Raw genomic sequence first — 16,883 nt, forward strand, 5'->3', positions numbered from 1 at the left:
TTTTTTTCTGGTTTTCCTGCAACAAAAAAGCATTTTCATCATACACGTATGATTTTGGGTCATTTTATAAAAGATGTTACACCATTGAAAGATTAACTTCTGCAAAAAGATTTCGTGACGACATGTCATAGGATAATCCATACCTTTTTCTCTTTTCGTCATTGAATAAATTCTTAATATATCCAATCATTTACAAAATTTTGCAAATATTTTTTTTATAATTACAAAAAAAAAAACCCAAAAATTATTTATAGAAAATTAAATTAAGCTGTTTTACGAAATCTTATGTCGCAAAGTGCTATTTTAAAATAACACGAGCTACTTTAGAAAGGATTTTCAGTCGGGATTTCGCCCTCAAATTCTTTTGACCGCCATCTTGCATACCAAACTATTATTGATTTTTTTAAATTCATATCCTTGATTCTACAAAATAGGGCTTTATAACGTTTCATAAGATCTATATTTTCCTAAATTAAAACAAATAAATTAATAATTAAAATAAAAAAATATATATAAACTGCAAAGATAAATAATAAAAAATATAACATGGATGGAACAGGAAAGCGAAAGAACGGTAAGTAAAACTTACGGGCTGTGATTCTTTCTTTGTCAGTGAAATGTGAAATTGACTGAAAATTGAGGATGAGCAAATTTTGAGGAAGGCTTTCTCGCGCACCGAATCACAGCCAACGCGAAGAAATTATGTGAAAAGCCTTAATCGTGGGCGTTGGCTGTGATTCGGTACGCGAGAAAGCCTTCCTCAAAATTTGCTCATCCTCAATTTTCAGTCAATTTCACATTTCACTGACAAAGAAAGAATCACAGCCCGTAAGTTTTACTTACCGTTCTTTCGCTTTCCTGTTCCATCCATGTTATATTTTTTATTATTTATCTTTGCAGTTTATATATATTTATCTTTGCATTTTTATATGTATATATATATAATGTGTATATCTATGCATTTATATATATTTAATTTAATTTTATATGTGTATATATAAAACGCCCCGCTCCGCGGGGCGTTGGACTTATGCAACTCAAGATATGACATGTAAACTTTAAAACGCGATATCTCCGGAACGGCTACATAGATTTTCTTCATTTTTGGCATGGTGATAGATATTATAGTCAACTATAACATATCAAAATATGAAGCAAATCTATAAAGCGGTGCTCGAGATATTCATCGAAAACTCATCGAAAATTTTGTTTTTGATTTTAGCGCCACTTGCGGTTATTTTTTGAACTTGTGATGTTCCGAGCAGTTGTAGGGCTTGTTAATATCTTTCATTTGAGCCCGAGTTGATCAAAATCGGTCAAGCCGTTCTCAAGTTATGACCGATTTTCGATGAAAAATTGTGACGGCCATATTGGCTAAACGGCTTGACCGATTTCCGAAAATAAGGTATCGTTGGAAAGGTCTTGATGGCCCCTACAACATATCAAAATTTCAGACCTCTAGCTATAATAGGGCCTGAGATATAGCGAAAACAAAATTTAGAGGTTATTCAAAATGGCGGACGGAGGGGTGGGGGGTTGGATTTGACATCATAATCGGATGTCCTCCACCTGATATATGAACTTTGCCGTTGACCGGAAGTCTCTATCTATCACCGTTCTCTTGTAATTTAGCAAAAGGTTCCGGCCGGCCGGCCGGACGGCCGGACGGCCGGACGGAACAATTTTTGGCGCATACGTTTTTTGGAATGTAGGGACCCTAATTCGTGCTCATCCCAAGTTTGAGCCCGATCTGACGACTTTCGATTTTAGAGTGTACACAGAAGCTGTGCTTCTTTGAAGAAAGAATCACAGCTAAAAATAATATTCGCGTGAAAAACAAGTTTATGGTTATGGGAAATGTGAGAAACATCATCCAAAAAGCGTGGTTGTAAAATAAAATATTTATTTTACATTACATTTGTTGGAAAAAAGTTCGGATAACATGGCGGCCATTTTTGAATTGCTTAAAAATTTTTATCTAAAATTGATCAACGTAACCATATTAATATACTTTCATATTTTACCATTAAGCTTATAATAAGCTTTAATATTTATGATCGGACATTTCGGTTCAGGATTGTTTGTCCGATTGACTTAAATTTTATTTTATAAAGTTAAATTAATGTCTTATGAAACATTATCAAGTTAAATTAGTTTTTGACGATATTTTTTAAAAATCCTTTCTAAAGTAGTTCAAGTTATCTTAAAGTAACCCTGCGACGTAAGATTTTGTAACACAGCCTTATTTAAGGGTCTATTAATTAACTTTTGTTTTTTTTTTAATTATAAAAAATAATTCAAACTTTGAAAGTCATTATGAAATTATTTAATGACGAAAAAAGAAAAAGTATGGATTATCCTACGACATATCGTCATGAAATTCTGTTGCAGAAATTATTTTTTCTATGGTTGTGACATCCTTTAAAAAATATGCGAAAATTTATGTTTTCGAGAAGAAATTTTATTTTTGTGGACCTCTACATGAGATCAGATAATGATTTTTGGTGTTTTAATAGTTTTTCCAGATGAAAAATTAACAAAATAAAAATCATGTGTAAAATTGGTAATTCCGCCCAATTTCCGCGCGGCGCTAGTGTTTGTGAAAGAAACCTTTTAAATGTTTTTTCTGCTATAACATTTGCTTTCTTCTCGTCAATTTTATCAATTAATATTGTATTTTTATTTATCTATTTTGGGCAAATAATGCTATTTATGGAAGAAATATTGCTTTTAAATTGGTGTAAGTGATTGAGCAAATCAGTATTTATAGAATTCAATGTTCAATTTCGGTCCAATAAATGTGAAAATTTTCGAGAAATAGTGCGAATGAGTGCGAGTGAAATATTCGTATTTTGTCTATGCGAGTGGCCCACTCGCAAAAATTGACGATTTGACTGCCACTTTTTGTCATTTTTTTTCTGTGTGTAATAGACAAACAGAATAATACTACATACATGTAATTTAAAAGCTTTGAAGGGTTAATGATCGGGAAATATAATTAAAAACACTTCCAAAAATTAAATTAATTAATAAATTATTGTAATATATAGTGTACACTGCTCTCAAAAATTTCCTGAAATTAACCAAAAATTTTTTTTTTCAATTGTACGTTTCATTTCACTATTTCACTAGAATGTTACTGAAATTACATTTAAACTTTAATGTTTTATTTGTTATGTATAATAAAATATGATTCCTGTAATCTCAATTTTATTCAATGTCTTTTCATTGAGAGAAGAAAAATGTTAAATTTGGTATGGTTTTCTCTTAACTTGTCCAATATTTTTCCGGATTGAAATTCATACGAAAATGTATGAGGAAAATTAGAAAATTTTGAGACATCCAAAAGCACTATTGACGTATTGCATGAAAAATCTGTTTGGCTCGTTTTAAAGACAATTTTAGTAAATTCTCGTAAATAAAGAAAAGTCAGATAAGAAATTGATTCTAATGTGTTTAATTTTCTCAAAGTTTTAGAACAGTTTTTTTTCGTTTTTTCTTTTAATTTAACTTAGAAAAATCGTTATATAATTGAAGAGATTATTCTTCCAAGAACGCTCTGGGTAAGAATGGGTTGATTTCAAACAGAGAAAAAATTTATTTAAAAAAATTCCACTCCCATTTGAAAGTTCATGTAATTAGCTATTCTAAGCTATTCTATTCTATTCTAATCCTAATATTTTAATATTCTATTTTAATTATTAATATACCAAAAAATTATAAAAAATGTCGCAAATCCGTGGGAATTCGGAAAATTTTTCCTACTATACTTTACCAATTTCGTTCATTTGAAAACTTTTTTTTATGGTAGTGTACAACATTAATAAGTGCGTCTCTATTGTATCACCCTTTATGTTGCTTTTCCCCTACATACCGCCAGATGGCTCTGCGCACGATTGTAAAGAGCGCGAGAGTGTGTGCAGAGAATTGACGGTCACAAACGGAGGGTAACATCAAAGCGGAAAAAGCGACACGAAGTCAGTCGCTTGCCGGCCGTCCGTATGAGCATTTCGTTCGGGCTGAACGCACAACGTTGCACTCGGAATCTCTCGCACGCGCCAACCTGAGGGGATTTTTTGTTGTTGTTGATCTTAATAGATTAAATTCGTCATTCTTCAAGAAAGAAAATAGGTGCCAATGTTATTTGCCAAATATTCTCAGAGTTTTATGCTGATAGTGTGAGACGAAAAAAAAACGAGTGGCAGTGTCCTCCACCCCCGCATTGAACTGTGATTAATGTTTAAAATGTGTACAACATGTGTTTATATTCATTAATCTCCAATTGATTGCATGCTTGGGGATTAATTGAAATTCAAATTCCACCCAGCGCGGTGTAGTGCAATTTTTACCTCATTTACCCATCAATTGAGCCCATTGAGCCCATACATACATAGTATGGATTAAAGTGATTTTATGTGTTTATTGAGAGTGCTATATGTGTTGGCCAGTCATAATGGGATTTAATGGTGAATGGGTGAAGTGAGTATTTTCCGGTGAAGAGTTTATCAGAATTTTTGCAAGAGGGTCTGCATGACAATGGCCTAAGAAGTGGTTTACACTGTCTCAAGTGCATCGTGTGCAAAAGAAGAAAACTGCGGTGAAACGAAAGATTCTTAACGGCGGAAAAATGGTGGATATCAGTTCGATAATCGAGGGTACAGTTAAATTCCGCGATGGCAAGAAGGTATGGTATTTCCCCCTCATTTTTTGCAAGAATGATTGACTGAGTGATTGATGGGTTTGCAATTGATTGCTTCAGAGCTTCGTCGGAAGCTTCGTTAGAGCTGTGTGGTCCACCCTCGACGCAACTTATTTCCAGATCATATGTGCGAAGGTACCCCAAAGTCAGGACTATTCAATGGGACTCAATGTCACTTCAACGTTAGGATTATCAGTTGTAGTATTGAATCCCTCTTACACATAGTACGTACACTACCCGCGAAAAGTTTCCGGGCAAGACTAAAATAAGATATTTTTAAAGGCAAAATTCAAATGGCAATATCTCCGGCTGTGATCAACCGATTTTCAAAAATTTATCAGATTTAGAAAGGGAATTAAATTACCTTTCCAACGATGCTCTGTTCATCAAAATCGGTGCACTAACGGCCGAGATGCAAGACGTCAAAGTAAAAAATTGTGAAATGTTGAAAAAAAAAATCTTCCACCTAGGTTTACAAAAATGGCTGTCAAAAATTAACGGGTTGACCAATTTTCAAAAATTTACCAGTTTTAGAAAGGTGAGAAATGCACCTTTCCAAAAATGGTACATTTTTGTAAATCAGTTGATCTCACCCGGAGATATAGCCATTTGAATTTTGACTTAAAAAATATCCCATTTTAGCCTTGCCCGGAAACTTTACGCGGGTAGTGTACAGTAGGTACATACTATCCTGACGGGCAAAAGTCCGTCTGTCAATATTGATTTGTCTTCTGTTTTGTTGTGGTCCTCCTCATTCACATACAACAACCCTCTGACGCCTTCAAAATAATTCTCTCCTTTGTGGTATGTTCTGAAGCACAACACACCCCCAATAGCAAGGAAAAAATATCCTCAATGATTCCCCAAAATATCAGGCAGGCACACAAATGAGGCAAAAGAAAAAGGGATGAGGACGGAAAGAAAGAAGGAAGATAATAAGAAATATTGATATTCAATAGACGCGTTCACATGGACCATACCACAGAGAAGAGCAAGAAGCTCGGTTCAGTAACTCCAGCAGATTAGTACCGCAGACCGAGAGAAATTCACGGTCATGGACTTATAACTTTCCTCACATTCTTCGTCCAGCTTGCACAGCATTATTTTTCCTCAAAAGACTCAACTTGCCTTTAAAATGTTTTGATATTCAATGTCGCTGACTGCGAATTCTTGCATTTCCCTAAACATTAAAATGCAATTTGTTTCGTTTTGCATTTGCATTTTCAACTATGAGATGTTTAGCATAAAGTATGTGCGAATACCTATTTACCACAGTACGTAATGTTTTCGTAATGAGCTACCAAATGATTTCCCATAAGCTCTTTTAGCTGGTTATTTTCCTAGCATTTTTATATTAACACCAAATGCTTGCATTTTTAACAGATAACACGTGAATACTGCATTAAAAATTTAAAATATTGCAATTTAAAAAATTTATGCAAATTCATTGTCATGGAAAAAAAATCTCAATTTAAAATTCCATTGGTTTTTCCGTGGAATTAAAATATTTGCATAACCATAATATTTTGCATTTTTATGGCATTTTAATTAAAAAATGTTTATAGATTAGTCAAGCTAATATTCTGTAGAAAATCATATTTTTACAGACTTCAAAAGTTGTTTGCTTTATTAGAATATAAGAATTTTATTTATTTATTTGTTTTTTTTTTATCTAGCCAACATTAATTTTGTGCTAAAAAAAATTTATTGTTTGTTTAAAATTACAAAATAAATAAAATAAAATTCATAAGATAATTTTGTATTATCTTAAGTTTCTATTTTAATCTGTAGAAGAAAGAAAAACAGAGAACTGATTTTATGGTTGCGACTAGACTGAATATATTTATTTTACATTGATACTTTTAAATGTATGTATAGCAATGTTGCTGAATGTTTTCATTCAATTCTAAGAAGTCAGACGGAATCAAAGAAGAAAACATAACATTTTTGCTTTCCAGCAACGTTTTGGGAAATTCTAACAACGTTTAGGCTAATTCCTACAACGTTTAAGCCAATTCCTACAACGTTTAGGTAAATTATTACATTTCTGATAATTTCTACAACCTTTCGGGAAATTTATGCAATTAGCCGATTGCAAAATTCCTTTACTGGAAAAGCTTTTTACTGGAAAAGCAGCTGGAAGACAGAGAAATGATTTTCCACAATATTCTGGCCCAGATTTTCATTTTTTTCCAAACGAACATTTCAACAAGATATTTTAGAAACTTTCATTGTTTTATTTAAAAGTCTAATAAACTTATTTATTTATTTAATGAATTATTCTTTAATTTAGGTTAATACCTAATTAATAGAAATTTAATTGATCTCTATAAATTATTGTCTTTTCACCAATAACTTCTGTTCAATCCTCAGCAAAGTTACTTTGCCCCGGGAATTTCAAGATAGAAATTTCCTCTAAAAATATTTCCACGCTTATTTTGAGGGCTCCTCGTCTTTTTTTCTCTCCTTCTCTCTACCAAAAAATAAAAAAAAATAAAATCTACATTCTGGTGGGAGCTGGATATGGGGTACTAGGGATGACAAGGCAGAAACTCATGAACTCTTGAACTACGATGTAAATTGTCAACGTTAACTCTTCAATGCTATATTCGTGATATGAATATCAAGTGGATTCGTCTCGTCGTCCTCATGGTGCGGAGGTGCATACTTTTCGTGTGATTTTCAATAAATGTGGCCCTGGCAGTGATTCCTGTCTCTCGTTTTGCCCGGGACATGCCCAAAAGTGATTGTCAAGGAATTTAATTTGAATTTCTGCACAAGCAGAGAAAACTTCATCCCAGGGGATGTATTTTCTGAAATTTCTCGATTCCCGAGACAAGGGAGAAATTAATTTCATCCCCCCGAAATTCACCATGACGAGCGCGTACATTTATTGATCGAATACTGAGCGGGGGTGGGTGGTTTGCTCGCAACTGAATTAAACATATCCTCGACGGTATTCCGTGCACGAATTCCAGGGGAGGAATTTTTATACCCCTCTGGAACCACATCCGCGCCATGTGGGAGCACGGGGGAGAGGCACATGTAGAGCGCGCATAGAAAATAAAGGCAACAATTGCAAGACTTTTGCAAATTGTTTTATCATCATGATATTATTAACCTAAATTCTCACACGATAGAAATCAGCAAAGTTGTTCAAGTTTTTATAAAAGAGTCTTATGCAGGATACATGGAGTAAGTCCCCAGAATAGAACCAACATAAGTTTTCCCATAAAAGCCCTGGAAAACTGAGGCCTTTTCACAATATTTTACAATTGCTATAAATTGAGAAATAATTCAACGTACTTCATGTGTTCACGAAATTTCCATATTTCACGAGATAAAATTACACTTTACTATGGAACAGGCACGTTTGTATTCGTACACCTTATCTTCTCAATATGATCTGTAATTTTTCCGCCAAATCTTACCTTTTTCCCCACATTCTCTATTTTCACCACTCGAATTCACCACTTCGTGTGCGCGCCAAATTCAAATATTATTTTATTTCATAAGTTTTCCGAACAGTATGATTCATCTACACATTTTTTGGGAAAATTCATCTATTTTCCAGAGCTTTTCCTGGAAATACCAACGCTTATTTTGAATCTTTGATGATCCCCTAAAATAATAAAAAAAAAACTAATTTTGTTTCCATTCTGGGGACTCACTCTATGTGTTTTGCATAAGAATCTTTTAGCATATTAAAGTTAATTTTAAGAAATGCTGGGAAATTCTGTAAAAATAAATTAATTTGAAGTTATTTCGTTGAAAAATAATTCTTTTTTTTGCATTTCAAAAGAAAAAAATGAAAAATCATGCAATTTTCATGCAGCAGGGATAAAGGAAAAATTGCGAAAGAATTTTCCAAATTGTCATGAATTTTCAAGAAGAATTCAATATACGGAGAATATTTGACAAGACAGTTTGCATTTTTCAAACCACCCCCCCCCCACTGCGCATTTTCAAGTCCAAAACTTGCAAAATTGAAGAAATATCCAAGATGATTGTCAAGCAATCAAAGTCAATTTTGTTGAGTTACTCACAAATGCATGGAATATGTCTGGCGCGCGTTCTCAAGGGAGAATGAGGGTTCCCTTTTTTTCCTCTCCTTTTTTGCATCATACAGCAAAGTCAGAAGGACAAAATTTGTGCGCAATAGATATTCAATCTTTTGGGGTGCAGCATCGCAGGGAATAAAATGTAAATTATGGCATTGAGAAGGAAAAGAATAAAATGTCTCAGGCATTCCTCGTGTGCAAGTGGAAGGGTAGATATATTCGGAGATGCAGCAATTGAAAGGGAGTCCAAATGGGGTGTGAGATATCGCCTTTTTCGGGATTTTTGCTTTATGGACAAACCCCTGCGAAATGCTCGGAAATTGAGCATCGAATACCCCCTTGTGCAAAGTGTCGATTTATGATCTCGTGCCAGGGGATGATTATGGCATTTCGACTCTCTCGCTCTCTGCCAATGTTGCCTAACAGGGTTGCTTCATGAATATTTACAACCCCTCTGTGCTTTTCTCTGATTTCATCCCCGAAAATTGTACCCAAGAACCGATCGATAATGATGACATATCCCTAAATTACCATTGTGTTTCCATATCACATCATAATCAATTCACATCCCACACATCAGCACACTATGTACACACATTCTCTGCACACATGGAACAGATGTAGGGCAAAAATAACCCCCTCTGTGTGCCCTACAGGGTTGTGGTTTCTGGGTTTGAGCTATGTCGAAAGAACCCCATATGCACTTCTTGCAATTTAATCTCCAAATTAAACTCCATGCCCAGCTTAAGGGCAAAGTTTCCGTGTAGTTTTAGCTTAAATTTCAGCGGCGCAGAAGGTTTCTGGGCCATCTAAATTGAATTTTTATAACCCACATGAGTGAAATATTAGGACCAATTTTGCTCATACACATTGTTCTCTGGATAATGTTTCATTTTGCTCTAGATTCTAATCCAAGTGTGATGCAGAATTATGCGAATGCTTCCAAATCTCTTTGCTCATTTTGCGTGTATTTATGCGGATTATCTGTTAACCCTTCAATGACTAATTGAATGGGGGTGTATATAAAATTATGAAAAGTTTCAAGGGGCAAAAATGTAAAGAACACAAAATTCAATAAGAAAATGCAATAAAAGGAGTCTATTCACTGCTGTATGGATAAATTTCTTATGCTGAAGAGCACCTGGACATGGTTCCTACTCTTGTAAAGGATCAAAAATGAGTAAAAAATCGCGAAAAGGGGCTTTCATTGTAACTGTGGGGATCAGCTGGGAGAAGCTAATAAATTTTTAACCAAAAATGCAAATAATGACGTCACGATCGGAATAGAAAAAATAAAACACAATATTGACGTTTTTTTAGTCAAATTTTTGGCAATTTTCTTTAGTTGAACCTTACAGTAAGGAAAGTGAGAACTTTCTTCGTAGATTTCTTATTATTTTTACATGTCTCGATTGTTTTCTTGAATGAAAAAGTTTCTCATACAATACTGAATGGACTCCTTTTTATGCTACAAATGCACCAAAATGTAATTTAAATGTGAAAAGTGCAATAAAAGTGTATAAAGTTCAATAAAAAATACAAAATGAAATTGAAAAGAATCTAAAAGAACGAAAATATTAATTTTATTGAAAATTAAAAATTATTAAAAAAAAACTTTAACAAAAAATCACTTTGAGTGCATAAAAGTGTCATAAATATATTTTATTTTTTACAAAACTTGAATAGCTTTCCATTGAAAGAAAACTTCTTGAAGTTTTTATGCAAAATTTCAAGCATTAGATTACAAAATTGACCTTATAAGAATGCGAAAATTTCAATAGAAAAATTCTTTGACATTTGTGAACTAATTTGTTCTAATTTACAAAAAAAATGTTCAAAGAGAAATTCATTTAGATTTAAATGATTTAAATTCTAAATCAGAAACAAAATAAGAATTAAGACCCTATTCACCCTGTTATTCATGAAAGAAAATACCGATTTTATGAGTGGAAATTCTCCCTCTTTAAATTCTCGCGAATGCCTTGCAAATGAATCCACAAGACTGACCATCACACCGCGAAGAATTAAAATGGAAATTTATTCACCATCAACGTTATACTCTTCCTGTAGCAAAATCCACATTTTATCCCCATCAAACATCTCCAAGAATTCCCATTTTGAGAGTTGGTGAAACTTTCATTTAAATTGCTAAAATATTGCTTCAAAGTTAATCCCCATGTGTCTTCTTTAACTCCATTCGCCCATATAGAGGAGAGCGAGGAGATTTAGAGCGAGCCACAAGTGTATCGACTGTACCTCATGTTCAAACATATGGGACCACCCCCGTCACCCTGTGGTATGGAGCAAATCTAAATCTCCCAATTAATTCCAGAGAGAAGGCAAATTGAGAGTGCAATCAGTGTTTTTTTTTTAATTCCTTCCAACCACCCCCGCAAAACATCTACTTTATTGAATTTACAGAGAAAACATCGATAAATCAGACAATGGGGGTATTACAATGTGTTGTAAAAGTGAGAGAAATTTATGCCAAAAAAGTTTCATTCGCAAGTGTTGGCTTGAAGTCTATATAATAGGTGGGTAGTACACTATATATAGGAGAGAAAAAAAGGGGTTGAAGCACTTTCATTTCCCCGGAACAGCACTAATCTAGACTTATTGCGGTTTTAACCATGGCCTTTGTCTGGGAAAACCGAGACGGTGAAAATTGTGAGCATTTGCGCAATGTTCAATTGCAAATTCCTCCATTCGTTGGATGCAATTGCTGACCATTTAAAATTAACTCCATATGTGGAAGCTGTGTGGGACTTTTTAGGAATCTTTCCAATGTGTGCGGTTTGGAATGGTTTAGTGAAATTCTTGTCTCCTCTGGGAATGTCAATGGATGGAGTGGAAATTTGATGGGAATTGACTGTGAGGAAAAGGACGCTCTGAAGCAATCGAGCTCTCTGTGTGTATGGAAACTTTTTTTTTTTAAACTTTTAGCCAAAAAGCTTTAATATTAATTAAAATTTCCATCCTCCCTTTCTTTATTTTATAGTGGAAGTCACGATGGTGTGTCATGCGGAAATTGTCCCCAGTAGCAGGTAAAGTCAATCTATTGGAGAATTTTCATTCATTGATCAGTGTATTTGATCAGCCATTAGAGGGGGGTGGGAGGATGATTTGTAATTAATGACTTTCTAATTAGTTTACAATCGACGAGTAATGAAAAGTCACTACAACAGACTTGCGGATGCTCCGGGGATTTTATTGAAAACATTATTGAAAGTGGTTTATAGCCATGGAGAAGTTAGCTATTTAAGGGGCGAACTACTTGTAAATTGAAGTGCATTGAGTACTAATTAATTTACATTTTTATTTACTTCTTTGAAAGTAAAAACAATTTGGTGAAAAAAGGAATAAGCAAACTCCGACAAGAGGTCAGGAAAAACGCTCCGTGAATATTTAATTTCTTAACGAATTTTTTGTTTTAATACTTTTATCAATTAGATAAATTTCTGCTACATTATTTTGAAATTAATTTTCCAACTTTTATTTTAAAATATATTTTAATTTTAATAGAATTATTCGGAATAATTAATTGTTAAAAATAGGAAAACTTTCAGATTATTCGGAGAAATAATATTATTTAACCGTTGTTTTTTTTTTTTTCAATCAACCTTCCTTGAAAATTCAGTTCAAGGTTTTCTTAAAAGTTCTTAAAATATTTTTCAATGATTCTTCTCTGGATTTTTATTAAAGTAGGAGCGAAAGTAGAAATCTTTTCATTTGGATGCTTTTGAATAAGAATTTAATATTTTTATTTTAAAAATTATGAACTGTTTTTTAACACAGAAATTTAAATACAGAAAAATTAAGAAATTGTTCTTAAAAGCGAGTTTTGTATGAAGATTGAGATAACTAAAAAGGACAATTTGTTTATGAAATTCTATCGTTTGACGTTCATTTTCAGACTCTTGACGGTCCTATTTGACATAAGATGCATCCATTCACATTTTATAATTTTATCCAAAAGTGAGCTCATTGTAAAATTTATAGAATGCTTAAATAAAGAATAGTAAAAAAAAATTTGACGTTCCTTTGTTAACTTATGACATTTCTAATTCTTTTTTAACGTTTCTTTACACCTTGTCTTCTCAATCCGAACTGTCATTTTTGCCGCCAAATCATTTCATTTTCCCCACATTCCCCATTTTCACCACTCGAGTTCACCACTTCAAGTGCGCGCCAAATTTAAATATTATTTTATTTCATAAGTTTTCCGAACAATCATAAAAAAGCCTCAAAATGCATAAAATCCTCCCAAAAATACAGGTAACGTCTACACCTGTAAATTCAAATTATTCTTACTCAAATTTCCAATATTGGATTATTTGATTGGTTAAAGTTATCACAGAATTAGCCAGTTAACTGCCCTCCTACGCAAAACTTTTGCTACATATCTATATACAAAGTACTTGTGTGAAGGGATTAAAGGGTTGTAGCAAAATGAACGGTGTGTGGTTTCGTATTTCACTATCTATGGGACACCCTCACAGGGTCAGAGGGTATGGGTTGCACCGCACACACACATTCTGACCAAAAGACCACCCCGCATTTGCAATTCACGACAATTCCGGAAATGTGTGGAATCCAATCCCGGAGGGTGGTTTTCACTTGCAGATCATCTGGTCAGCACCTCATTCAAACTCTCTATATAGCCCATATAAGCTTCTAGCTACCCATTAAACCACTCCATTAGCAACTGAAGAACTTCCACTGAGAATATTTGTGCTCTTCAACTCCTCACACACTGTGTGTACCCATTGACTTCTCAATTTTCAATTTGTGCACCACCCTCGTAGGGTACGGGGGAGGGGGATGGGGGTGGAATTTATCGAGTTGTCGGTGAAAAAAAAAAGACAAATATATGCTGGGGAATTTTTTTTTCACATCCACCAAGGGCTCTTCCATTAAAACGTAGAGCCTGAAATATGTGGCGCAGAGACATAATGAAATTTTGTTTAACCAAAATGCAATTAGTTTTACGATAATGGAAGCCCATTATCAGAGATTTCCTGCATATACACACAACTTACCACTGCAATAAATATGTCAGTGCAATTGACGAATTAACTATTGACTCTCTCTCTCTGTATTAAATTTAAAATAAACTCATGCGTAAAAAAAAACACCCGACTATGAGTACTATACGCGTGCTCATCTCCATTTTACCCATCAACTTGCAACAAAGAGCTAATAATAAAACAAATATTGAATAATGGTGAACTCGCGCGGAGTGAGAATGACTATATATGATGGAAGAGAGGGAAAAAAAGGGGAAACAAGATAAAATGTATATAGTTAGCTGTGTTTCTTTCAGACACAGCTTTTGTGTACCGAGCAAAATCGAAAGTCGTCAGATCGGGCTCAAACTTGGGATGAGCACGAATTAGGGTCCCCACATTCCAAAAAACGTATGCGCCAAAAAAATTTTTTTCCGGCCGGCCGTCCGTCCGGCCGTCCGTCCGTCCGGCCGTCCGGCCGGATCATAAACTTAAATTGCAAGAGAACGGTGATAGATAGAGACTTGCGGTAAACGGCAAAGTTTAAATATCGACCTGAAGAAATCCGATTATGAGGTCAAATCCACCCCCCCACCCCTCCGTCCGCCATTTTGAATAACCTCAAAATTTTGTTTTCGCTATATCTCCGGCCCTATTATAGCTAGAGGACTGAAATTTTGATATGTTGTAGGGGCCATCAAGACCTTTCCAACGATACCTCATTTTCGAAAATCGGTCAAGCCGTTTAGTCAATATGGCCGCCACAATTTTTCATCGAAAATCGACCATAACTCGAAAACGGCTTGACCGATTTTGATCAACTCGGGGTCAAATGAAAGATCTCAACAAACCCTACAACTCTCTAGAACATCAGAAGTTTCAAAAGTGACCGCTAGGGGGCCAAAAATCGAAAACAAAATTTTCGATTAGTTTTCGATGAATATCTCGAAAACGGAGACATAAATTTTTTTCATTTTTTGATATGTTGTAGCTGACCATATTATCTAGCTTCATGCCGAAAATGAAGAAAATCTATGGATCCGTTCTCGAGATATAGCCTTCCAAAGTTGGCATGTCATATCTCGGGTTCTACAAGTCCGATCTTGATCAACTCAAGCGCAAATGAAAGGTTTCGTGAAACCCTACAAATGTCTAGAACATTGCAACTTCGAGAAATGACCGCAAGAGGCGCTAAAATCGAAAACAAAGTTTTCGAAAATTTCGAACTCGAATTTTTCGAAAATGGCGACATAAATTTTTTTCATTTTTCGATATGTTATAGCTGACTTCAAGACCTTTCAAACAAAAAAAAATTTATGAAAATCTATGGATCCGTTCTCGAGATATGGCTTTCCAAACATTTCTTAGGGTATGACTTTTCAACTTTTCCCGACTTTGCGCGTATTTAAATTAATTCGCGTTTAGGTTTGCTCTCACAAAATTGGTACACTGAAAGAAACACAGCTCCCGTAAGCTTGGTCAGCTTACCAGTACATTTTTTGTGCGTACGTGTGGAAAAACAAAAACACTAATAAATTTCTTGGATCTGTTAAAAAAAATGTCATCGTGATAATTTTATCTGACAAGGGGATCCCATCCGGGGAATTTATGGACGCCCCTGTCCGTCTCAATGATCCGCCACCATTGCAAAGGAAAACACTTTTTATTTAAGAAGTGAAAAATCCAACCCAAATCGTGTCATGCCGTTAAACATCTATTACAGAAACATTAGACATATTAACACCTCGCCTCTCGCGTGAAAAAAAATAAGAGATTCATAAGATAAAATGTCAGGGAGACAGACAAAAATTTATATACCTTTGAATAAACATATTCGTTTGATGTTGTCTTAATTTAAAATGCAACAACAACAAAAAGAAGTCGTGGCTCACCTGCCTCTGTCTCTCTTCAGTTTGTGTGTGAGTCAATATTGGAGAATGCAAATAAAATGTGTTACGTATACCCCCGCCTTGAATTTGCCAGCGCTGATTCATGCAGACGAAGAAACTGCAGGTGAAACTCACCATGAAGTAATATTTGCACTCAAAAAAATTAATGTAAAGAACATAAAAAAATCAAAGAAAAATGAAGAATCACGACTAAAATGTACTGGTAAGCTGACCAAGCTTACGGGAGCTGTGTTTCTTTCAGTGTACCAATTTTGTGAGAGCAAACTAGAACGCGAATTAATTTAAATACGCGCAAAGTCGGGAAAAGTTGAATCATACCCTAAGAAATGTTTGGAAGGCCATATCTCGAGAACGGATCCATAGATTTTCATAAATTTTTTTTTGTTTGAAAGGTCTCGAAGTCAGCTATAACATATCGAAAAATGAAAAAAATTTATGTCGCCATTTTCGAAAAATTCGAGTTCGAAATTTTCGAAAACTTTGTTTTCGATTTTAGCGCCTCTTGCGGTCATTTTTCGAAGTTGCAATGTTCTAGACATTTGTAGGGTTTCTCGAAACCTTTCATTTGCGCTTGAGTTGATCAAGATCGGACTTGTAGAACCCGAGATATGACATGCCAACTTTGGAAGGCTATATCTCGAGAACGGATCCATAGATTTTCTTCATTTTTGGCATGAAGCTAGATAATATGGTCAGCTACAACATATGAAAAAATGAAAAAAATTTATGTCGTCGTTTTCGAGATATTCATCGAAAACTAATCGAAAATTTTGTTTTTGATTTTTGGCCCTCTAGCGGTCATTTTTGAAACTTTGTATGTTCTAGAGAGTTGTAGGGTTTGTTGAGAGCTTTCATTTGAGCCCGGGTTGATCAAAATCGGTTAAGCCGTTTTCGAGTTATGGTCGATTTTCGATGAAAAATTGTAGCGGCCATATTGACTAAACGGCTTGACCGATTTTCGAAAATGAGGTATCGTTGGAAAGGTATTGATGGCCCCTACAACATATCAAAATTTCAGCCCTCTAGCTGTAATAGCGGCTGAGATATAGCGAAAACAAAATTTTGAGGTTATTCAAAATGGCGGACGGGGGGGTGGGGGGGTGGATTTGACCTCATAATCGGATTTCTTCAGGTCGATATTTAAACTTTGCCGTTTACCGCAAGTCTCTATCTATCACCGTTCTCTTGCAATTTAAGTTTATGATCC

The 16,883-nt window shown here is 34.6% G+C and overlaps 2 protein-coding genes across 2 annotated transcripts in view; one reads left to right on the plus strand and one right to left on the minus strand.

Moving 5' to 3' along the window:
- Window positions 1-16,883, minus strand: part of LOC129795447 (mediator of RNA polymerase II transcription subunit 1) — a 1,235,552-nt gene that overhangs the window by 25,027 nt on the left and 1,193,642 nt on the right. The window lies entirely within an intron of this gene.
- The window catches only part of LOC129795460 (uncharacterized), a 77,253-nt gene continuing 64,260 nt past the window's right edge, over window positions 3,891-16,883 (plus strand). The window contains exons 1-2 of the mRNA XM_055836750.1: window positions 3,891-4,684; window positions 11,759-11,804. Coding sequence (XP_055692725.1) covers window positions 4,628-4,684; window positions 11,759-11,804 — 103 coding nt within the window. The 5' untranslated portion in view covers window positions 3,891-4,627. The remainder of the gene's footprint in view (window positions 4,685-11,758; window positions 11,805-16,883) is intronic.

Source organism: Lutzomyia longipalpis, chromosome 4 (genome assembly GCF_024334085.1).
Source record: "Lutzomyia longipalpis isolate SR_M1_2022 chromosome 4, ASM2433408v1".
Classification (NCBI taxonomy): Eukaryota; Metazoa; Arthropoda; class Insecta; order Diptera; family Psychodidae; genus Lutzomyia; species Lutzomyia longipalpis.